General features: G+C 35.0%; 1 protein-coding gene across 1 annotated transcript in view; it reads right to left on the bottom strand.

Moving 5' to 3' along the window:
- Positions 1-25,659, bottom strand: part of REL (v-rel avian reticuloendotheliosis viral oncogene homolog) — a 38,437-nt gene extending 12,778 nt beyond the window's left edge. The window contains exons 1-4 of the mRNA XM_010862954.1: positions 25,355-25,659; positions 14,717-14,859; positions 12,465-12,613; positions 7,651-7,742 (exon numbers count right to left, since the gene is read on the bottom strand). Of these exons, the coding sequence (XP_010861256.1) occupies positions 7,651-7,742; positions 12,465-12,613; positions 14,717-14,859; positions 25,355-25,364 (394 nt within the window). The 5' untranslated portion in view covers positions 25,365-25,659. The remainder of the gene's footprint in view (positions 1-7,650; positions 7,743-12,464; positions 12,614-14,716; positions 14,860-25,354) is intronic.
- Positions 25,660-25,665: the final 6 nt, after the last annotated feature.

The following is a 25,665-nucleotide window of genomic DNA, read 5'->3' as shown; positions in this document are numbered from 1 at the left end:
GAAATGGCAACCCACTTCAGTATTTTTGCCTGGGAAATCCCATGGACAGAGGAGCCTGGCAGGCTATAGTCCACGGGGTCACAAAAAGAATCAGACATGACTTAGTAGCTAAACAACAAAACAACAATTATCTCATAATAAAATTTTGAAATTTTCTGTAAAGAAATCCTGATCATGATTTCTTAGATCTGTTGCTAGGTATTTTTTTTTCTTTTTTTAATTTTATTTTATTTTTAAACTTTACAATATTGTATTAGTTTTGCCAAACATCAAAATGAATCCGCCACAGGTATACCCATGCTCCCCATCCTGAACCCTCCTCCCTCCCCCCTCCCCATGCCCTCCCTCTGGGTCGTCCCAGTGCACTAGCCCCAAGCATCCAGTATCGTGCATCGAACCTGGACTGGCGACTTGTTTCATACATGATATTATACATGTTTCAATGCCATTCTCCCAAATCTCCCCACCCTCTCCCTCTCCCACAGAGTCCATAAGACTGATCTATACATCAGTGTCTCTTTTGCTGTCTCGTACACAGGGTTATTGATACCATCTTTCTAAATTCCATATATATGTGTTAGTATACTGTATTGGTGTTTTTCTTTCTGGCTTACTTCACTCTGTATAATAGGTTCCAGTTTCATCCACCTCATTAGAACTGATTCAAATGTATTCTTTTTAATGGCTGAGTAATACTCCATTGTGTATATGTACCACAGCTTTCTTATCCATTCATCTGCTGATGGGCACCTAGGTTGCTTCCATGTCCTGGCTATTATAAACAGTGCTGCGATGAACATTGGGGTACACGTGTCTCTTTCCCTTCTGGTTTCCTCAGTGTGTATGCCCAGCAGTGGGATTGCTGGGTCATAAGGCAGTTCTATTTCCAGTTTTTTAAGGAATCTCCACACTGTTCTCCATAGTGGCTGTACTAGTTTGCATTCCCACCAACAGTGTAAGAGGGTTCCCTTTTCTCCACACCCTCTCCAGCATTTATTGCTTGTACACTTTTGGATGGCAGCCATTCTGACTGGTGTGAAATGGTACCTCATAGTGGTTTTGATTTGCATTTCTCTGATAATGAGTGATGTTGAGCATCTTTTCATGTGTTTGTTAGCCATCTGTATGTCTTCTTTGGAGAAATGTCTATTTAGTTCTTTGGCCCATTTTTTGATTGGGTCATTTATTTTTCTATTTTCTGACAATTCCTTTAATTATTTGCTGCTGTCCTATGGAAATGCAACTGACTTTTGTATGTTAACTTTATATGCATTCACCCTTTTATTAATAAACATATTAATAATTTCTATATCCTTTTGCATTCTCACTGTAAATAATAGCTTCCAATAATTGGTTTTATTTTCTCAGTTTTGACTGATCTCTGCGCACTGGTTACAGTCTCCATGACAGTGCGAATAGAAGCAGCAAGAGTGCACATCCTTTTCTCATTTCTAACTTCAGACTGAATGCTTACATTTCCTCCACTTAGATAATGTTTACTGTAGGCTTTGTAATATATACATAGCATAATACAAAAGGCCTTATTTAAAAAATTCTGCAATGTGAAAAATGATAGTTGCAAATCTAACAAAAGTAAGCATGAGATTAATTAAATTCTCTTAAATTTCTCTTAAACTAGTTTAAAATTTCTCTTTATACCTTATCAAAAGGATAAATACAAGGTAACAATTATTCTCCTTAAGCCATCTTTATAAATACTTAGGAGCAGTGTATATGCAGTAAGAATTTTATCTTCATCAAAAAGATATGATCATGATTTCTTCTGAAAATAGGGATTAAAATTTTTAAATCAATTATAACACCTACTAGCTCTAAAGATGTGACTTTTCTAATATTCTAATTATTGCTAAATATTACTAAAATTTAAAAAGTGATTAATGGGTCAAAAATATACAGTACACAGATTAACAATTTTAAGACCTATGTCTCATTTAAGGAAGAAAAACAAAGTTTAGTGATAATTCATTTAATTTCTGTTACTTAAAATGTATAGATATAATACAGTAAAAGCTAACATTTAAGTGCTTGTGTGCCAGGCAAAAGGTAAATGGTCACAGCAATCTACCTTTCATTACTTATTCTTTCAACATATTTACTGGGTTTTTATTATGTGCTACACACTAAAACAAATGCCAAATAGAGATATGAGAAGATAGTGCCTGCCCTTAGTGAGATTAGTGTCTGGATGAGAAACAGATATATAAGCTAAAATTATATAATGTAATAACATGAAAAGTGTTATAATGGGAGTATGTTCAAGGCATATGCCTTTACACTGAAGGCATAAAAGAAGTGTCCCAAGTTCTGCACAGGGTAATAAAGAAAGCTTTCTAAAATGATTGCAAGGAAGAAAGGATAACAAAATACACAAAAGCTTTTTCTTCCTTCTTGCTTTTTAAGCTTTAAGTCGTGAGGAAAGGCTCTTATTTTCTTGTATTTAACCACACTTTAGAGAGGACAATCTGTTAGAGACTATCTGTCTTTTTAAACTACATTCCCTTTCAGACTACCAATATAGAATTATCCTCCCAAACTTAACTGTAAAATAGTCTTTGTGCTCCCCTAACAACTCAGTGTCCTCTGTACATGAAAAACAGTATAAAGTAACTAATAAAACAGAATTGCAAATTCTTTATTGTAAAAATCTTATGGCTTTTAATTAATTAAATTAATATTAGAATGCCTTACATGTCATTAAATACATAGCCAGAAAGTGATAAAATTTTTTTCCCTGCTTTTGCAGTAAGAGCCCCCCATGAAGTCTTTTTTTTTTTTTTTTTGGTGCCAGCTAAATGAACAGTTAAAAATTGCTATCGGAGCCCTTAATTAAATTCCTCCATCCAATTTAGACTTTAGCACATATTAGATAATTTGAACTGGTATTTTACATGAAGCCTCAAGTTTAATACTACTTGACTATTATATGTCCCTTTCTGCAAGAGAGAGCTACTATTTTAAAGAACTAATGGCAAGAAAGAACTCACCTTAAACATCCTAGATACACACAAAGCAAAAACAATTTTTAATAGTCTTTGTATTTTCACATACTTGATCTTTAGGAAATGGACTGTCATAATCAGATTGTCTATAGACCAGAATTCATAGATCCCATTCAGCTAAACATTTCCAATTCCATTGTTTCTATATATCATAAATATATAACACAAAGTCAGATACTAATCTTGTAATTCTTTATCAGTAGAATTTTCCTGTGTTAAGTGATACATCTATTTTAAAAAGTGTCTGTTTAGGTTGGCAAATTCCTATATAAGTGGTAGAATTTACTGGTATATTCTGAAAATAACACAGAATAAACAACCAAGAAAGGGTAACTCTACAACTGAGTTCAGATTACTCCCATTAGTTTTTAGTGTTTTGAGTTCTTTCAAGGGGATTAGATATTATATGTTTTGCTTAATATTAGAAATGCACATTTTAGGTTTTATTTCAACAGTCTAGGAAAAACAAAAAAACACAGAATATTTATTTCTATTACAAAAACCACATCAGAATAGAGAATGAGGTGACTCTAACCATTCTATTTAAATTTATAACCCATCCCCCTAACTACAGATTCCCGGCTCCTTACACTGCTGTTTTTATCCTTTAGTACTTCTAGCTGTCTAATAAATGATATGTGTGTGTGGCTGCTCAGCTATTCAATCATGTCTGACTCCACAACCCTAAGGCCTGTAGCCCAGCAGGCTACTTTGTCCATGAAACTTTGAAGGCAAGAATATTGTCATTTCCTACTCCAGGGGATTTTCCCTACACAGGGACTGAACCTTTTATCTCTCGCACCTCCTGCACTGGTAGGCAGATTCTTTACCACTGCTCCACCTGGGCTTCCCAATAAATTATATACTTGTTTATTAAGTTTAATTGTTAACTCCTAGTCTCTCTCCCTAGAATATAAGTTATTCAAAGGCAGAAATTTCTATCTGTTCTATTCACTGACTTATCCTGAGCACCAAGAACAATCTGGGACTATAAGGATAAAATAAGGTAAAAATCTGTCAAAGGAATGAATGCGTAAGTAGTTAAGATGAGTAACCTACTGTATACAGGGAGAAAACACATTGCCTGAAGGTACTTGGCTGTAAAGATAAATATCTAATATAACAGTAACACAAATACATTGTTTAGGTGCCAAAGTCAAATATAAGTAAGTTCCATTAGAGACTCTGTCTACAATAAGCATGAAATCATCTCAGAAAACCTAATAGTTATCATAAAGCTTTTTGTGATCAATTGCTAAGTGAATGGTATAATTAAGGGGATAGGACTTTGGGCTCAAGAGAACTGAAAAGGCATTTCAGATAAGGAAAGCAAAGGAAAGCAATTTGAGTATTTTTGGTAGACAAGTACAAACAAAGCATGTTCATTCAGTTATTTATTTATTCTGTCAACATATTTTAATTATGTTTCTTCTGTGTATCTGACACTGGTCTAGGTACCAGAGATGCACAGAAGAATGGTTCCTACCTTTCAGAGTCTCACAATTCAGTGAGGGAGAAACATATAAATAAATTTATAGCAAACAGTGTTAGAAATATATATAGCACTTTGGGGAAACATATACTTCGCTCCAAGAAGATCACAGAAAGCGTAAAAGAAGTGTCTCTTAAATTTGAGGGATGAGCAGAAAGAATTTATCAGACAGATTAAAGAATTTCATGCAAAAGAACTGCAAACAGAAGAACAGAGAGGCAGAAGATGATACCTAGAGATGATGCTGGAATGGAAAACAAGGATCAGAATATGAAGGGCTTTAAATGCCATGCTTGAGAAACTCAATCTAGCCAGTATATCAGAGTTCCTCAAAGTGTGGTCCATGGATCACCAGCATTAGAATCGTCTAGGGCAGAAAATTTTGAATTGTACTTTGAGACCCAGTAGTCCTAAAATTAATTTAGTGGGTTAACTGAGCATCTTCTTAAAAAAAAAAAGAAGAAGAAGAAAACAAATGGAATGGACCAGAACAGAACAGATGGAGGGTGTATTGCATGTACCAAGAGTTTAGGGCCACTGGTCATAAAATTAATTTACTGGGTTGGACATGCTTTTCTATAAAAAAAATAAAATAAAATAAAATGGAAAGGAACAGATTAGACAGTATATTACATGAAGTAACAATATTGCTTTATTTTTTTTAATCTATGTGTGTATCTATTGAGTAGAGAAATAAAATCTATTTCCTAATGTGAGTTGTAGTTAAGAAACATGGATCTAGATGTTTTTTTAAAATGCAGCACTCAAGGCCCCACACCAGACTATCAAATTAGGGAAAATGTGGCCTGGATTCTACATTTTTAGCAAGTACTAAGGGGGTGCTACGCACATTCAAATTGAGAGTCACTGGTGAAGATGATGTGGAGCCACTGAAGGATAATAAGTACAATTCTGAAATGATTCATACTGGTTTCAGAAGAATCTTTCTGGATGTAGAGTGTATAAACTGCCTGGAGGGTGATCACGACTAATGGTGGTGAGAACAGAGAAGGTTGACTGACAACTGGTCAGGGTAAGTGAACAAAACAGTTTTTCTGGAATAGAGTTAACAGTGGAAGAGAAGGTAGGAAACATATGTTGGAGCTACATGTAGAAAATTTCAAATTTAAGGCCATTTAATTTTTAGCCTATTTAAAGAACCACTGGAACTTTTTAATCACAGTAATATGCTAAAGCATTGTTCTAAGATTATTTTAATGGGGGCAGGGAGTTATAAAGCATAGTTGAGATAAAACCATGCACCTGGGAGCCAAGGTAACTGTTTTCAAATCCTAGCTCCACCAGGTATTATTTCCTTAGGATAATTTTCAAAAGTAGAAAATGTCTGGGTCAAGAGTATGCTCATTTAAAATTCTGATTCATTGTTAAAGTAAAAGGCCAACTTTTAAATTAAAGAGGCCATCTAGTCTAGGCGTAGTATGAAATAGGCATAGTGTAGTATATTATAAATAATAGCTACCAGTTATTAAGTATTATTTGTATGTCAAGGAGTAAATGTTAAGTAACTCATGTACACTATTTTATTTTATAATTATAGCACTGCTTTACAGCAAAGAAAACCAAAGCTTTGGTTACTTAACTTTCCTATGTCACATAGTACATAGCAGGGGCAGAGCTGGAATTCAAACCCAAATCTTCTGAACGCCAGTGGAAAGGGTATTAAAAAGAAAAATGCAGAATGGCAGATGGGCCACTGCTGAAGTATTTTTTTTCTTTTTTGTTTTTACCAATCCAGAACAAGGCTTAGTGTTAATAACATGTACTTATATGTCACTTAGAATAGTTCCTAGTACATAATAAGTGCTCCACATATTTTACTTCATTTAGTTCTTATAACAGTCTATGAGGTAGGTACTATTATTATCTCCATTTTATAAATAAGGAAGTGGAACATAAACAATATAAGGAAAAAGCAACACACAAAAGTTCAAAGTATATATTCAATTGAGCATTTTAGTAAGTTGAAAATAACTTAAATGTTTATTAATAGATAACAAGATCAACAAATTAAAGCCTAACTAAGCCACAGAATACTGTTAAAAAGCAAAATAGATTTATAAGTACTGATATGGAAAGTTATTTAAGATATATTCCTGAGTGAAAAGAAAGAAATAGTAGATTAGGAAGTGCAACATGATTCCATTTATATTAAAAAATATATATAAATACATGACACATGTAAAAAGGAAATTCTGGAAAAATTTTCATCAAATTTAACAGTAGTCTCTTACAGTGAGTAATACTGAAAGGGACTTTTGCTTTCTGCATTATACTAAATAGTACGAAAAATAAAGATCTAGAGAAAAGAGATATAGACCTTATAATTCACAAGACACTACTTATCTATGAGCATATTCCTTAAATTATCATGATATCACTTAAATTTATTTTTAAACATCTGAAAAAAAAATAAACCAACACTATAAGGATATTTTAAATATGACAAAGAAATCTATTCTTTGAAAATTGTATAGCTGTTCGATACCCGAATTAATGCATATTTAAGTGACTGCAGATGACTTTCCAAAGGAGACTACCGTGGCGCAGGGTGTCAGCAGCCCTCACCTATCCGGTGGCAACTGTGGCACAGTTACCAGGTGCTGCACCAGGCAGTGCCACCCCAATAAAATCCACCACACAGTAACTTTCTAGTAAATCCACTCAACAAATACACTATGTAGATATTTTACACGGCCTCTGCTATTTCTATACTACTATTTCTAAACTACTTCACCATTGAATATGCCTGGAGTTAAATGCATTCCAATACCTTATAACCACAGTGCCTATTCAATATTCAGCAAGGGGAGTATAAATTGTCTGCTGGTATGGCAAAAGGAAGGCCACATTCAAAGAGAATCAGAATATTTTTGAGAAGATTTTATTACAGAAAACAATGACACTCTTCACAAAGCCTTGTCTGCATAGGAATTTTTTTTCAACACTGAAGCATTTTAAATATATTTCATTCCTCGGATACTGTGTAAGACAAGTATGTAAGTGAACACAGAACTTAAGACAGCTTTTAAAACACAGGTTAAAGATACAAATAGAAATCACTTAACACAAATAACTAAATATCCAAATAATAGAAATAATTAAATCAAACATACTCACCATTGAAAGGATTGATTCCTGCCCTTACTCTTGAAATAACAGCGTCTTTTACTTCTTTTTTTTTCACACATCGAATACCCAAATTTTGAAAACTAGAAGGGAAACACAAAACTTTCAAACTTCTTTAGAGCTAACACAGGGACACATAAATGAGATTTTATTAAAGAATACTGCAAAAATCAAGCATATATCCAACACTGAGGAGTCATCATAATGTCAGATGGAGATATTAAAAGCATGAAATACATTTCCAATTCCTATGATAAAGATGTGAGGATAAAAAATGGGGTTATATTTCTAAGAGAACTGTTAAAGAGAAAAGTAATATACGCTATAGTACTTTTATATATAATGTTTTACAGTTATATTTTACTAACATTCCTGCATCAAATATATCAAAGTAGACAAAGATTAATAGGAAAGCAACACCACAAAGCTAAAATTCACCTCCCCAAAAAATTCATAATCAAATTAATAGAATCTGTACATTTGATAATATAAAGCAAAAGTCATAAAAAGTTGCCCAAAGGCTGACACCTACATGTATAGTTTTGCTGAGTTCATAAAAATGCTGACTACATGTTTTTAAAATGTGTGCAGACTACCAACATTTAAAAATCAGGAAACTGCATATAAACATTCCTGCTTTCTCTTGAATATTTTAAAAGCAACAGTAGACTGGCACAGAAACACCTGCCTGGAGCTAAGTTTGCGGCCCCATTGACACAGGGTTCTCCAGTTGGCTGCAATGCCTGCTAGTCCTCTCATACCTCAGCCTCTCCACTCCACAGACATTTGGTTTCTGACTACAAATGACTTCACTACTAGCAGCAGTGGAATATGTTTTATGCCTTATCACATGAAGTTATAATAACCGTTTATCATAAGAAAGCATCAAACTACATATTTTTTCATTAGATATTTAAAACTAACAATAATATTTAAACAGTTTCAAAATGTCATTTATGGAAAATTTCTCAACAGCTACAAATATTACTAATTTGCATAGGAGTAGTACAGAGGATGGTGGGGGGAACTCCCCTACCACCACTAGTCATACTTGTTCCCACATGGAAAAACCATGACATCATTAAAATCGGGTGGGTGTGAATAAGGAAGCAAAACTTGGTTATAATAACATTACTATTTGCTCAAACTTCACATGGCCCTTGGCAACAGGGGGTCACTTGCCGTGTTTGCCCCCTCTATGCTCTGTTGTTTTACTGTTCATGCTTTTCATATTTACCATCCTTGTGATTTTTAACACCTAAAATATCTTTAACACTTCCTTCTTCTGCCTCCAATAATTAAAAAATAAATTTTGAACTTGTAATCCTTTCTTGAACCCTAAAACCATATTTCTCTTCAAAAGTATTCCACTTCTTTGAAAGATTCTTAGGTTGGTTCTCACTTTTTCTTTGACATTTTAAAGGACTCTAAGATATTTACACATTACTTGATAGTTTCATCTGAATAATCCTATTTGAGTGCTATTCACACAAATTTTGACATAAGGAAACCAAGATCACAGAGATTATCTGAATCAATTATTCATTCATTCACAGTCATTCAACAAGTTCTGGAGTTCCTACTGTGTCCCAAGGACTGTGATGAGTAATGGGAATATACAATCCCTCCTCTCATGGAGCTCACAACCTAGAGCAGGCGTAAACAGTTTGAAGGGACTTGTGTGTGTTAGTTAGTCGCTCAGTCCTGTTTGATTTTTTTGCAACCCCATGGACTATAGCCTGCCAGGTTCCTCTGTCCATGGAATTCTCTAGGCAAGAATACTGGAGTGGGATGCCATTTCCTTCTCCACTGAAGGGGCTTGGATTGGTCAAATTTGTGACAACGTGAAAATCAGAATAATAATGCTAGTAATAGACTAGCATCCAATTATAATGCATTGACTCTAAGAATCCATGAGTCTTGACTTCCCTGGTGGCTCAAAATCTGCCTGTCAATGCAGGAGACACAGGTTAGATCTCTCACCTGGGAAGATCTCACATGCCATGGAGCAACTAAGCCTGTGTGCCACAACTACTGAGCCCATGACCCAGAGTCCAGGGAGCTGCAACTACTGAAGCCAGGGCACCCTATAATCTGTGCCCCACAACAAGAGATGCCCACACATTGCAACTAGAGAGTAGCCCCTGCTCTCTACAAACAGAGAAAGCCTGTCCACCACGAAGACCCAGCACAACCAAAAATAAATAAACAAAATTATCTGTCAAAAAAAGAATCCATGAGTCTATACTGGTATTTTTTCAACTGAGGCAGGGGAATATGGATAAGTTTTTCTTTATAATAGAATGCCAATAATATCACCAATGGGAAAAAAACTAGTATCACCATCTTCTGAAGTGTTAATTTGAGAACAATACAGCATCACCTCTGTAGATTTCTCATCCAAAATATTTCATGTTAACATGAACACAATCATGAGCAACCATTCAGACTAACCCACATTGAATAATTCTTCAAAACAAATAATATTCTTCAAAAATGTTAATGTCATGAAAGACAACACAAGTTGAGAAAATATTCTAAGTTAAAGGAGACTAAATAAGCATGACACCTAAATACAATGTATGATCCTTAACAGGATTTTGGATTGAGGGACAAGGTTCAGTTCACTTCAGTTCAGTCGCTCAGTCGAGTCCGACTCTGAGACCCCATGAACCGCAGCGCGCCAGGCCTCCCTGTCCATCACCAACAGTTTTCATCACCATTGAGTCAGTGATGCCATCTAACCGTCTCATCCTCTGTCATCCCCTTTTCCTCCTGCCTTCAATCTTTCCCAACATCAGGGTCTTTTCAAATGAGTCAGCTCTTCACATCAAATGGCCAATATAATGGGAGTTTCAGCTTTAACATCAGTTCTTCCAATGAACACCCAGGACCGATTTCCCTTAGGATGGACTGGTTGGATCTCCTTGCAGTCCAAGGCACTCTAAAGAGTCTTCTCCAATACCACAGTTCAAAAGCATCGATTCTTCTGTGCTCATATAGTCCAATTCTCACATCCATACATGACCATTGGAAAAACCATAGCCTTGACTAGATGGACCTTTGTTGACAAAGTAATGTCTCTGTTTTTTAACATGCTATCTAGGTTGGTCATAACTTTCCTTCCCAGAAGTAAGCGTCTAAAGGCATTATTGGGCATCAATGGACATAAATAAGGTAGTCCAAAAATCTAACTGCCTATACCTAAAGGAGATCAGTCCTGGGTGTTCACTGGAAGGACTGATGCTGAAGCTGAAACTCCAATACTTTGGCCACCTCATGTGAAGAGTTGACTCATTGGAAAAGACTCTGATGCTGGGAGGGATTGGGGGCAGGAGGAGAAGGGAACAACAGAGGATGAGACGGCTGGATAGCATCACCGACTCGATGGACATGAGTTTGGGTAAACTCCAGGAGTTGGTGATGGACAGGGAGGCCTGGCGTGCTGCGATTCATGGGGTCGCAAAGAGTCGGACATGACTGAGCAACTAAACTGAACTGAACAAAGAAGAGCCAGAGAAATAAGAAGTAAAACAGAAGAGTCTGTTCTCACTAAATCAGAAAACAAGTAATTATGTTTCAATTAAGTGAGTAATCTACAATGTAAAACATTGGGAGGTGAAATAATACAAATAGGAAGTATTCCTTGCCAAGTTTGTATAACCAGATAGTTTATGCTTTGTGCTGTTACTAAAGTATATTTTCTAAATGGTTACTACTTGTATTTAAGGAGGCTACTAATCTTTTCCTGTTGCAATCAGTTTCATTTTTTTCTCACAAGCAATACATGTTCATTACAAAAAGAATTATAAAATGAACATCAGTTAAAAGAACCACATAAAACCCCACAATTCTTCCTACCCAGAGAAAACTGCTATCAACATCTTAGTGTTTAAACTACCATGTATATGTACACACTTACTTTTGAAAAACTAACACAACATTGTTGATCAATGATACTCCAATATAAAATAAAAATTTTTTAATTATTTATCACAGTTCATTGTAAAGTCTTATTTTATTTATCTAAATATTGGGAATATCTTTCTATACAAAGACATTTTTGCAATGTTATTTTTAAGGCTACACAGGAGTACACTGCATGGAGGTACCAGTTTAACAAATCTCCCTCTGTTTTATAATCCGGATTGTTTCTAACTTTTTGCCATTACAAAGCTTCAGTGAACATCATTACAGCTAAGTTTCAGAACATACTTAATTAGATTATTTCCTCAAGATAAATTCCTAGAAGTAGAACTGCTAGTTCAAGAGACATTCATATAATTTCAGGCTTTGCTGAAATTATAGTACCTACCAGAAAGATTTTATTTATTTACACTTTCACCAATAGGATGAAAATGAACCCAGCAGCCTCACACACAAAGTACTATATACATATTTTAAATTTTAAAACTATTGTTGTATGTTAATTTTATACTGCCTTTTTCAAATAAAAATCCCAGTTTTCCAGGTGATTTTTTCACATCTGACAATTTTTAAGTTAGAGAAAAGCTTTCATAAATTGTTCAAACTAAGAAAGAAAACTGCAGCATAAAATAAGTTTGTTTACTTTTAGTTACAATAAAGAAGTACTCCTACTCCCATCATGGGCTGTGTCTACTAATAAAAAATGAAAGGGTACTTCTAATGCAAATGATAAGAGAATGCAAATATATACTACAGTAAATAGAAGTACAGTGAGGAATTTATTTATTCTGCCAAAAAGTAACAGAGGTACATAGATAGGAAACAGGAGAATCCTATTCTTATACTATTCCTAAAAATGTCCATGACTGTGTACTTACAACAAAGGTCTGCGTTCTTGCCCAAATTCTGCTTCATAGTAGCCATCTCTGCAGTCTTTTCCTACTAAATCATGAGGATGAGGTTTATATGGGTCATTCTTTGTTACTAATGTAATTCTCACTTTTCCTTTTCCATAATAGTTCAAAATCTGAAAAGGGGGGAAATTAAATATGTGATCCATAAATATGTCTCACCAAGAACTGAATTATAAAATTTACATCAGTATCAGAATTTATATCCAATAGTTCAATTTACATCATATAGTTAGCACTGGATAAAGTACAACTGACTGGTAACTGCAGTATGCATGAAACATCCAGAGAATACCAGTAGGGAAGAATTTACCTCTCAGTCCCTTGGTATATCATTTTGTGCCCTAATTTCAACTGGTTATATCATCTGATTTTGCTTATTTTCCTTTGAAAACAAGTCAAAGTATACAAAAATATTATCAGGGTGGATGAGGAAATTCTAAGATGCTGAGTCACTGAATGCCATGCTGCTATATTCATTGCCCTACCATTGCCATGCCATACCATAACATCCCTTCAAAGTATATATTTAAACCACAATGGAAATGATAGTACATAAATATGATCACTTAAGTAACTTAATATATGACATTTCATTTCACAAAAATATTTGTTAATCAGTAAGCATATCCCAAGTGTTCACTGTATAACAAGCAATAAATCAAGCTGAGTTTTGCAAAATTAAGTTTTCACACAGAACACTGAGAATGAAGAGAAGAGTTAAACATGGGAGGGAAGGAGGAGCTTGTGGGAAGGAGTTATATTTACTTTGGAAGCTAGCAAATTTGTAAGCACAAAGCAGGAAACATAAAAAACAGCATACAAGGGAGCAAGGCAGTTAAGTAAAAATGGGTGGCTTCACAGGTAAAAGGGTATTAAACTCCTTAACTCTGAATTTAAACTTAATTTGAACAGTAATCAGAAAGTATTTATTGCCTTTATGAATAAAAGAGAAAGTAAAAATTTAAGAGTATAAGGTTGGGAATTCCCTGGCAGTCTGGTGGTTAGGATTCTGAGCTTCCACTGCAAGGGGCACAGATTTGATCCATGGCTGGGGAACTAAGATCCTGCAAGCAGTGTACTGCAGCCAAAAAAAAAAAGCAAAAAAAAAAAGTGAAAGGTAGGCTAATGTAGAACTCAAGCTGCAAAGTTGTTCAGAACATGTTATAATGGCAAGGATACAGATCATAGAAATATTTAAGAGATTATACAGAATAAGCTGAATTATGGAGAAGAGTTAAAAATTGCTCTTATAAAGGAAAGGATTACTGTTTTATTTACTTTTTAGTAACATCTCTTCCATTTTAATATTAAAAAAAAAAGACTTAGATAACTCAAATCTACATTGCTAACAAAAAATGTGATAACAGACTGGAATTTGGAATTCAATATGTAATTTTGCTACTGGTTTGTTATATAACTTAGCATTTTCTTAAAGTCCAATAAATTTTGTAAATAATGTAGTTATAAAACAGTAGCTTAAAATCTACTGATGAAACATTGAATAATGCTTTTCAAAATGCTCTCTGCCATTAAGGTTTTAAACTGGCATTTAAAGAATAAAAAAATCATTATAAATGGAAGAAATTTAAATACAAATATAAATATAGTATAGTTTATAAATACAGTATATTACCAAAGTCATTCTGGATTACAAAAATACTTTCAAATTTTATGCTAACATGAAAACATTGTATTTAAAAAGTGACAATATTTCAAATCAGTCAAGGCAACCCAGAGTATCAGGGACAGGCAATAAAGGTAAGGAAAAAAAAGACAAAAACATTTTCTTTATCCATAGCCCTTAGATTAACCAAGTGACTGCAGAATTCTAAGTCAGTTTCCAAATACATGTTTTTAAACTCTAGAACAATTCTGCCCACCTCTGGAAGGAGAGAAAGCTTTTTCCTTATTAGCTTTTTGTCCCACGAAAGGGATAATCATCCAAAAGCTGCCAATGTACACTAACCACTGGGTATCACTTAGAGTAACACACAAGTATAACTATCTGCAGGAATGAAGAATCCATACTTTACTTAAGAAATGTCCCAAGCATTCCATCCACTAGGAATTCATTAAAAAGAATAAAGAGGGGGGAAAAAAAAGAAAAGAAAAGCTGGTGGAGATCACTGTGAAGAAGCTGGATCTTTAACATAATTGCTGTAGCTAAAATATGAAGCAATTAAGAGACATACACACACACAGGAGCCTTCTATTACCTGGATGGATGGGTATGTTCTGTTGTTGTCTGTGCTGTGCTCCCCTGGAATGCTGCCTGCTGATCGCCCTTCACATTTGTATCTAAAACGCATTCCCCTTTGCCTGGGTTGCTCAATGATCTCTATACATGGGTTAAACCCACCTGGAAATTTTAAAAGGGGGAAGAGTGAGATTACAATCAAAATAATAATGGATTTTAACCATTTTGTTTTTTAGAAAACAGTAGTCTAAAAAATGTTCCCTGTCTACTAAATAACAAGGTTGAAATGCAATTATCCAAGACTGGGTGGTGAAGACACTCCTCTCTCATTCAAACTGCACTCCCTTACTGTGTAAACACAAGTCATTCAAATCTTATTTACTGGTTAGCACTTTATCGTTTAATATCTGTAACTAATGCTACCATGCAGTTCTGTGATAACCACTTCAGAGATACCCACTTACATGAGACCAAGCAGAAGGGTTTTCCCCCAAAATTCTCCCAGAAGAGTCAAGAAGATAGTCTTCAGAAGTACAATATTATATTCCAAAAGTGACTTTGCTTGATTTTACATTAGGTTTAACAGTGGACTAAGACTGTTCATTGAAAATAAAAATGCAGAAGGAAATGTTGAGTTTTTTTTATATCTCCATTGGACTCTTAAAGGACTTACACATAGTACATCAAAACAACTTCCAGAAGGGACTTAGGTTCAGAAGAATTTTCAGGCAATCCCTCTAAAGTATAAGACACTATAGAGGAAAATAATTATTTACTTTCTGTAATGAGTGTAATTCAAAATATACCTTTAGAATGAACTACTGACACACACAACAATGTGGATAAATATCTAAATATGCTCAGTGAAAGAAGTCAAATCAAAAGTGCACATAATTTTATGTTATGATTCCATTTATATAAAACTCTAGAATATGTAAACTAATCTATAATGAAAGAAAGCAGATCACTGGTTGCCTAAGCATAGTGGTGTGGAGTGGATGAGGAACTTTGGAGGACAACAGACATGTTAATTACTTGACTGTGTTGATCTCAAAATTGTATAAATATGTCAAAACTTATCAAATTGCATACTTTAAACAGTGTACATTAGTAATATGCCAATAAAGTTGTCTAAAACGTATGTACCTTTATCCCCTCTTATTATCCAAATCATGGAAATGACAGTTAAATAAAGCACACCAGTGTGCTTACAAGTAGGATATTAGCAATGTATCTTTATTTCAGGGGTATAAAGATGTCTTCTATGAAAAAACCCCAAATCAAAAACCACAACCCCCAAAAAAACCCCTCCCTCAATCAGTTTAGTGATTTCTAAATTCCCACAGTTAGATATCCATTTATTTAACTAAAGACTTATCCTCTGTTAGGATGCAAGTAAATTTTCAGAAAGGGTAACACAGTGGGTCTTATCAATGTAGTATGGGGAAGAGGCCTTTTGAGTCCAACTCAGCCACTTCCTAACACTGAAGACACTGGAAATATTATATCTCTTAAGTTTCCTCCTCTATAAAATGGACATAATAACAATAACACCTATCACATAGGGTTTTGTGAAGATCAGGGATAACAAGTGTTAGTTTCTTACCAAGTGTCTGGCATATAACAAATATTCAATAAATGGTCTATTCTTATTCTAGATGCTTTATTGAAAGCAGTAATTTATAGTGATACCATGACAGTATAACAACTGCTACTTTTAAGGATCTTACAGAACAATGTGGCAAACAACACAAATTATTAGACTATAGAGGAAGGAACAAAACAAAATTTTGTTTATGCTAACAAAATTCTGCATAAAATGATAATAAGAGCAAAAGAGTCAGGAAAGCCTATCCTATGTCAAGGAAAACAAAAGTTACTGAAATACTGGGTGGGGAGTTAGGAGGAGGAAGGAAGAAAGGCAGGCATTTCAAGGGAAAGGGAAGAGGGTGTTCAAAGGTGGTGGCACAGAAAAAAAGAGCTAAAGAATCAAACGACAGCCCCAATGGAGCTGAGATACACTTCTACCCTTAGAAAGAAAACCAGAACCTGAGTACATCTGGGGATTGGGATTTCACTCTGAGTGACAGAAAATCAATTAATGGTTTTATGCAGGGGAATCACATAATCAGATTGACATTTTAGAGTAAGAATTCTGGTGGCAGTGGACAGACTGAAAAAAGAGAAAGCAAGGTGATCAGTTTAGAGGCTGTTACAGCAATGTGGGCGATGATGAGAATATATGTGAAATTTGGTAGTGATAACAGGAATCAAGGATTATTTACAAGACAAAATTGACAGTACTTGGTGACCAAATGAACATTAGGGTTAACAGAAAGTATCACTGATGGCTCCATATTACATATTTTCTAAGTAAAGTATTACCGGTATCTTTAATTCTATTGTTTGGTTTAGATTCTTTGTGCTTGAATTTACTATCTATCTGTTTACTCTAAACACAAGGAGCCAGAGAAGAGTGACTTTAAGCTAATCAAATTTATAATACTCATTTCAATTTTACTGAAAAATGTAAGACATACAGATGAGTATTTCAATTTCACATCCTTGGGAGGGATAAATCGGGAGACTGCAAGTGACATCTATACAGTACTATATATAAAACAGATAACTAATAAGAACCTACTGTATAGCACAAGGAACATACTCAATACTCTGTAATGACCTGTATGAGAAAAGAATCTAATAAGAGTGGATATATGTGTGTGTGTGTCTATATATATATATATTTATACATGTGTGTATATATATATATGTGTGTGTGTGTTTATATATATATATATTTATTTATACGTGTGTGTGTGTATATATATATATGTATGATTCACTTTGCTGTGCAGGAGAAACTAACACAACATTGTAAATCAACTATGCTCCAATAAAAATTAATTTTAAAAAAGACAAAACAATTTCACATCCTTATATATATCCTCGCATATTTCAAACAATCAAATTCACACTTCAGTTTCAAATATTTCACATACTTGCATATCCTTGTAGGAGTATTTAAAAGAAAGTACATTCTCCTCTCAAAATGAAGTTCAAAATACTCAACAGTTATTTTTTAAGTAATATCTTAAATCATCTATGTGGTTGAACTAAAGGTCAAATAAATCCCTGCCCACTGCTTACTTAAAGGTGTCTTAGTGGGAAGTTGATACAGAATGACATCATTAATGGTAAGTGGCTAACTTTAAAGGGAGGAGTGTGAATAGAAGTGCTAGGCTTAAAGTGAGCAGTCAAATATTTTTCATTGGTTACACAAAACTTCCTTAAATTAGAAAGTGTGTTTAAGAAAATAGTTTGTGGACAAGAGAACAGAAAAGCAGTTGTTGAAAGATTAAAAAAAACATTTTTAAAAGCTGTTTGAATACTAAGAATGACATATATTAGTTATCATATAATATCAAGTACTTTTAAAACCCCTGAACTCTCTTGTTTTTATTGCAGAAGCTCTTTAATGGTAAAAAGTCTGACAATCAGAGTCTATTGTAATATTCTCCATTCCCCTAGCTGGAAATAATCTCCTGCTCTAAACTACTGCAGCATTTTGTTTATGGCAATTATTGCAAATAACTGTGAGGGAAGACTTACTGTTTTATTTCTTCTTAAAAAAAAAAAAAAAAAGCTATTTGTTTTATTTCTTCAAGCTACCTGAAGGCAGGAATTGTGCCTTACTCATCAGTGTCTTGCACAGATATTCAGGAAATATCTGTGGAATGAATGACTGAAAATCTGGAGATCTTTTTTTGTTTTTATAAATCATGCAAACAATGAAGGACTATATTAATAATTATTTAGATTTTCCTTATTAGGTTCTACTACTAGGAAAAATATATGCAGAGTACATCATGAGAAACACTGGGCTGGAAGAAGCACAAGCTGGAATCAAGACTGCCAGGAGAAACATGAATAACCTCAGATATGCAGATGATACCACCCTTATGGAAGAAAGTGAAGAAGAACTAAAGAGCCTCTTGATGAAAGTGAAAGAGGAGAGTGAAAAAGTTGGCTTAAAGCTCAACATTCAGAAAACTAAGATCACGGCATCAGGTCCGATCACTTCATGACAAATAGATGGGTAAACAGTGGAAACAGTGGCTGACTTTATTTTTGGGGGCTCCAAAATCACTGCAGATGGTGATTGCAGTCATGAAATTAAAAGACGCTTGCTCCTTGGAAGGAAAGTTATAACCAATCTAGACAGCATATTAAAAGGCAGAGACATTACTTTGCCAGCAAAGGTCTGTTTAGTCAAGGCTATGGCTTTTCCAGTGGTCATGTATGGATGTGAGAGTTGGACTATAAAAAAAGCTGAGCACCGAAGAATCAATGCTTTTGAACTGTGGTGTTGGAGAAGACTCTTGAGAGTCCCTTGGACTGCAAAGAGATCCAACCAATCCATCCTAAAGGAGATCAGTTCTGGATGTTCATCGGAAGGACTGATTGTGAAGCTGAAACTCCAATCCTGATGTGAAGAGCTTTGGCCACCTGATGTGAAGAGCTGACTCATTTGAAAAGACCCTGATGCTGGGAAAGATTGAAGGTGGGAGGAGAAGGGGATGACAGAGGATGAGATGGTTGATGGCATCACTGACTCAATGACATGAGTTTGGGTAAACTCTGGGAGTTGGTGATGGACAGGGAGGCCTGGCGTGCTGCAGTCCATGGGGTTGCAAAGAGTCAGACACAACTGAGAGACTGAAGTTAACTGACTAGGAAAAAAGTTGTTTGTAAGTGCTAAAATCACTATACCTTCATACTCCTCATATTTACTCATATTCTAATTTCTTTATCTATGTTTATAACTTAAAAAAACCTTCCCACTTATAAATCATTTAAATCATGCCTCTGTATAGTGTATCAGTGACTTTCTTCCTCAGTATCCTGTTTTAAAGTGCTATCCTTCCTAAAGAGAAAAAGTGGTGAAATGCAATCATTTACGGAGTGGAAGACAGTAAAACATAAATTAGGGAATTGTAGAGAAAGTGAGTACTCTTTACTAAGATTACCTCAATAGAAATGTCTTCAAAACTGGTTCTAAGCAAGTAGATCACTGTACTCTTCTTTAAACAATATTATGCAAAGCTGGGATTGACCCCTAAATTTTTAATAGTACTGTAAAATGGTAATGCAGACTAGAATAATATCTGAAATATAGCCAAAATGTTTGCAAGATATATTTATGTTTTTATTTGCACTTAGGCAAGAAAGAGTACTACTTGATTTTTTAAGATTAAAAAAAGAAAGTACATTAAAAAAAGAAAAAAGAAAGTAAAGTATACTGAAATAAAAGTTAAAAATGGATGATCAATTGTCAGACAGGCAGATTATTAACTAAAACTTTACAGGTAGCACTGGGAACCAGCATTAGTTGAAGAGTTAAAAAAATGTTAATAACAGTAATTAAAACACTCTTAATTTTAAGACACTTCTCATTTGATCCTCTTAACTTTAATCTCATAAACACAGGACAGCAAATATCCCATTTCACAGTTGATAAAACTACAGTTCAAAATTATATGAAGTTATAAGAAAAAGAAATTATGAATGATACTAGTAAATATGACAGCTGGGATCCTTGGGGGAGGGGACATCAAATTTAACAGAACAACAAGCATAAAAATAGCTGAGGATAAAGTCACAGTAACTGATACAGCAAATGAGCTAAAATAAATGCAACTTTAGTGTAAGAAAATAATGCATCTTGTTGGATCCTATTAGAACAGAGTTCATATTGGGACTATATATCAGAATCATCTAGGTAGCTTTTTCAAAAAATACATACCCTGACCGCACCTGAGATCTGCTGAACTGAAACAGAAATCAATCTAAAGCCCAGACCTGTTTGTGAAAAAATCCTTCCAAGCAATTTGAACACACTCCTGATTAAGAACCACTGCCCTAAAACATAAAGAGGTGGAAACCACAAGGCACATATCTAGAGAAGCAATCCCTAAATTCATGCACAAGGATGAGCCAGGTGATGGATAAACTAGGCTCAGGAATTCTAACTACCTGTTAACTCTCTCCCTCTCTCAAACGTTTACCCAAAGGCAAGCAAGAGAAAAAAAAAAAATACTATTATAGCGACAGCCTTCAATTACACTGATTTATTTAAAATTCACCTTTTACAAAATTAGTTATTATAACTACCATCAGTAACATTTCTTACAAGACAGCATGCCAATGTGACACACCACAGTTTTGAGTAACTGACTACAGACCGCATCTCTAGTACTGCATATCCAGTACTGAAGTACTGGATAATAGACTGCTTAAGACTCAAAGGAGCGAATGGAGGTAACAATATATACTTTTCCAAATATCACCTCTACTCACTTTGGAGAAAAAGAATAGACCTATTATTCTTTCCTCAAACCTAGGAACCCAACTGAATTATGCTGCTATTTCTTCACCTCAAGACACAGGTGAGTTTTTTCCACTTCTTCCCAATTATGATAAAAATTTAGAGAGACCATTTCCTACATAGATGACATTACATCCAATTAACAAAAGGGCAAAGAAAACTCAAGCCTCTTCCCATAAGGTCAGAAGGAGACTAACACAGAAGGTGCAGAAGAAATCAGACAAAGGATAGGTAGGTAAGTTATATCAGTCAAATTACCAAAAGGACATGTGGTTTATTTACTAAACAATTTTTTATTTACTTTTTTCTTCAGAATGCTATCATTTAAGTGGACCAAGGAGATGGCCTCCAAAGATCACTGTCAACTTCTACTCCCCTAGTTTAAATACATATGGAACCACTTCAACATATTTACAAGTAAATGGGAATTCTTACATATTCTTAAAAGATATATTATCTATCTAGCATCTGATTTAATCTATTTTTATGAAAACTTAAGGTTTCATAAAATTCTATAATTGTCAGATTATTTAAACAATATTAAGTGCCAAATGTGCCTAGTAGCACCTATTTCTTAGAGTTCTGAGTCCCAAAACAGAAGAGTTCTGAGTCTCCACTACAGAAGAAAACTAATATTTATGGGCATATATTACCTCATTCGCTCCTATTAAGACTCTGCATAGTTAGACCCATTTTCAAATCACAGAGGGGCAGAACTAGAATAAAAACTAACCCAGGTCCATCATGGACTGAAGTCCAGGTTTACTCCAATATATCAGATTTACTCTCTCATCTGGGCTTTAAGAATCCAAATAAGGGATGTACAGAAGAGTACTTGATTGATGTATGCACCATAAACTAAATAAGAGATGTAAAAAAATTTGGCAAAGAGATCCTACTGCTAGAGAATCCACTGCTGTTGGGGTATGGAGTGGACGAATAAGTCTTGAAAAAAATATAACTTCCAGGATGAAAAAAAGTAGAGAAACTAAGTTAAAAATATATGGCAGGACCAAATCATCTGGGCAATTAAGACTGCCATATTTAAAAATAAAAATTATAGGATGCCCATTTAAATATGAACCAAACAAATAGTTTTTTACCATACGTGTACTCCGTGCAATTATTTGGGTCGTATGCCTACAAACACAATCATTTGCAGAAAACAGTTGAGGGAAAGATGGAATAAAAGGAAATTCTGAGTCCCTCAAATTACATTTGAGAAAGATACTACACACACCCCAGGTGTTCCTAATTATGACTCTCCTCTGATTTCCGCCCCCAGTCTTTCACTAGCTAATTCCCTTCACTCTATATCTATCATATATCACCCTCATTTCTTTATAACACTGTTATCTTGACATTTTCACGTACTACACTTCTGAAGCAGCCTTCGTGTTTATGTGTTTAGTTTTTTATGCAAAACAAAAAAAAGCATTTTCTTTACCTATCAATTTCAGCATCCAGTTTTATCATCAAAGATTGTGTCATACACTGATTTTTCCTCCTTACTCAAAAGGTTCTCTTGAAATTTACACTACAAAGGTGATAAGCAGTGGGTCTGCAAATACAATTTCTTCATGTACTTCCTATTACATGATATAGCAGAACGATACTAAAGAAAACTGAATACACTATATATAAAATAGATAAGCCACAAGGATTTACTGTACAGCACAGGGAATTATATCCAGTATCTTGTAACAACATATAATGTAATATAATCTGCAAAAAAAAAAACAGTCACTATGCTGTACACGTGAAACTAAAACAATACTATAAATCAACTCTATTCCAATTTAAAAAATAATAATTTTTTAAACTGTAAATAAAAATAAATTATCTAAATTATAATACATATTTTACCAAAGACAGTACTATTTATTAGTAAACAAAGCACACAAAACATTTGCACCTTCTACTGGAATAAGGAGAAGCTTTAAATTCAGACCAAAAAATAGCTAATTTTATTTACCTTAAACAGATTAGAATCATAAATATCCAAGAGTAATGACTGCTAATGTATACCTTGGATGGGACTGAGAACTTTTTTTTAATCCCTGTCCTAATTAATTGTGTCAAAAGACTGGAATCAAGGTGTAATTTTTTTTTTAAAAAGTAATCAAGACAGCTTAATAGAACTCAAGCTGTGAAATCCTAAATATGACAATTTAACTGAACAAAATTTAGAATCAAACATATAGTCCCGGTTATTCATAATACTTATATAATTTTATTTATGAAATTATGATGTTACTGTCATATTATACAGACCATATATTCAACTACAGACACCTATTTACATATAACATCCGGTGAGAAATGGAGAAACAGTCTTAAATGCTTGGTAATCAATCAATAAAAATACTTTCTGAGGTTTTTATACTCTTTTCTACAAACTATAAACTAGACAATGGTAAACTAACAAAGCAAAAGGTTTTTTCAGTTACTCTTTTGCTTAAATTACTGTTTCAAAACAGGATGGGAGCTTATAATTTTGTGAATCTTTTTCTCTAAGGTTTTTACAAATGATTAAGCAAAGTACACCCAGATTTTTCCTTAGTTTTCAAACAACTGAATTACAATTTGAATAACTTGTTACATTTTAAATAGTGTCATTTTAATATAATTCCAGAAAAGGGGAGGGTGACAATTACCCTTTAAAATTTTCCCCCCTCAATTTAGGAAATCAGTCCTCACAATAAGACAAAAACAAATGTCATTAAACGAGTTTAAATTGTACCACATTTTTAAAAGATGTGGGTCTTGCAATAGTCCATAAATGGCTAATTCTTTTTTCTCTCTTTTGAATGGATTACAAGTGTTACATTCACACCATATATCAACAAAGTTTGGTTAAATTACCAGAAGGCTGATTTTTCTTTTTACTTTATTATGCTAACCATTCTTTAACTTTCATACAAAATCTTTCTGATAGTCAATAAATTAACCAAGTGTTTCAATCATCTTTGCACTTTTAATCTCAACATGGTCTGAATTTATGAATTTACAAGATTATCTGAAAGTTTAGGGTCACTGAAGTGGCTAAAGAGAAAGTTGAAATAAACTACATTTGTATTCTCACATGAAAACCACAGACAAACTGAAATCAAATGTCATGTGAACCACCCCAATTTCCTTTTTGGCCTAAAGCAGTAGCTATGGCTTTGTTCTGCTCAACCCTTTAAAAAAAAAAAGTCCTTTATGCTTTCTACTTCCTCTTCTCTGGTAGTCATCAGTCTTCTACTGTGGGTCACTGAATCAGGGTGTTGGGAGGATGCAGGTCAAATATAAACAAGCCTCCTTCTTCAGCCTCCTGTTATTGTCTTCAGCCTCTGGCACAGCGTTAATCCACATTTTTAGGCCTCCCTGCCTCTGCTCACACTTGCTCCCTCTGCGGGGAAGGTGCCTCCAAGAACCGTGACAGACTCCAGTGAAGGTCCCGCTCCAAAGCAGTCTACTTGATATAGTAACCCTTAGGTTGCAGGCAAACCTAACCACGGCTGGATGGGAGGCTCCCTCCCGCATCCTTTAAGCAGTTTCTAGGTAAAGCAAGAGATCCCCGCATTTACTGACTATAAATATGTATTCGTGTAAGTGACAGTTTTCATTCTCACCCGTTATTTTAAAGCACGGGGATCCTAAAAATCCTCTTTTCCCCTTCCTTCCAACAAAAGAAAACAAAACTCGATTTCTGCTCCATAAATTAAAAAGTACGCACTTTACAGTAAAAATGATCCACTTGTTGAAGCAACATTTCCACTTAAGACCTGTTAAAATACCACTGGTGATTTTTAAAGGCGCGTCACATTTGTCCAACTGTCAACACAACTGCGATCACCTCTTGGCAACTGATGAAACTGAACTTAAAAAAAAGATAGAGCTCTCCTGAGGCCGGAAGGTTCCTCATTCCTATTCTAAAACGAAAACCCACCATTTCAACTTAAATCAATTTAAAAATACGGGAACTCTTTCGTCCTCCTTTATTTAGATTCTTATTACTTCCTTAATCCAAAACCCAAGTCTTTTGGAAGGTCTACGGTTCCGGCTATTACAATGGCATCAAATTACAGAGCGTGACTTAGATTTCGCACGCAAACCCTGAACCAGGTCACTTTTAAAAGGCTGACAAACTTGCCAGAGGCGATTTTAAAAACAGAATGAGACATAACCAAAACTGGGCCCCCGAAACCCTGAGCAGTTAGACCCTCGGACGCACTCCTTCCCTCCCCGCCGTCCGGGACCCTGCCCACGCCCGGGAACACTCACCTGAGGCCATGGCTGCGCTCACCGTGCCGCCCCGCTCCGAGCGTCCGGACCGGAGGCAGCTACAGTCACTCAGCCCGTCAGTCAGTCGGGCCGCCCAGGGACCTCTGCTGGCGGGATCCCCAGTCCCCCTGACCACCCCCGGGGCCTCCTCCTCCTCCTTTCCGCCCTCCTCTGGGTTTGCGGCTCACACCTTCCCACCCGCTTAATCCTCGCGCTCCGGTCACCCGGCGTCGCCCGTCCAGGTGGCAGAAGCCAGGAGGCGGAGCGCAGGGACAGCGGAGAGCACGTCTGCCACAGAGGCGGACAGCCCG

Source organism: Bison bison, unplaced genomic scaffold (assembly GCF_000754665.1).
Source record: "Bison bison bison isolate TAMUID 2011002044 unplaced genomic scaffold, Bison_UMD1.0 scf7180017864486, whole genome shotgun sequence".
Classification (NCBI taxonomy): domain Eukaryota; kingdom Metazoa; phylum Chordata; class Mammalia; order Artiodactyla; family Bovidae; genus Bison; species Bison bison.
The sequence above is the reverse complement of the archived record's forward strand: the minus strand, read 5'-3'. Positions and strand labels throughout refer to the sequence as shown.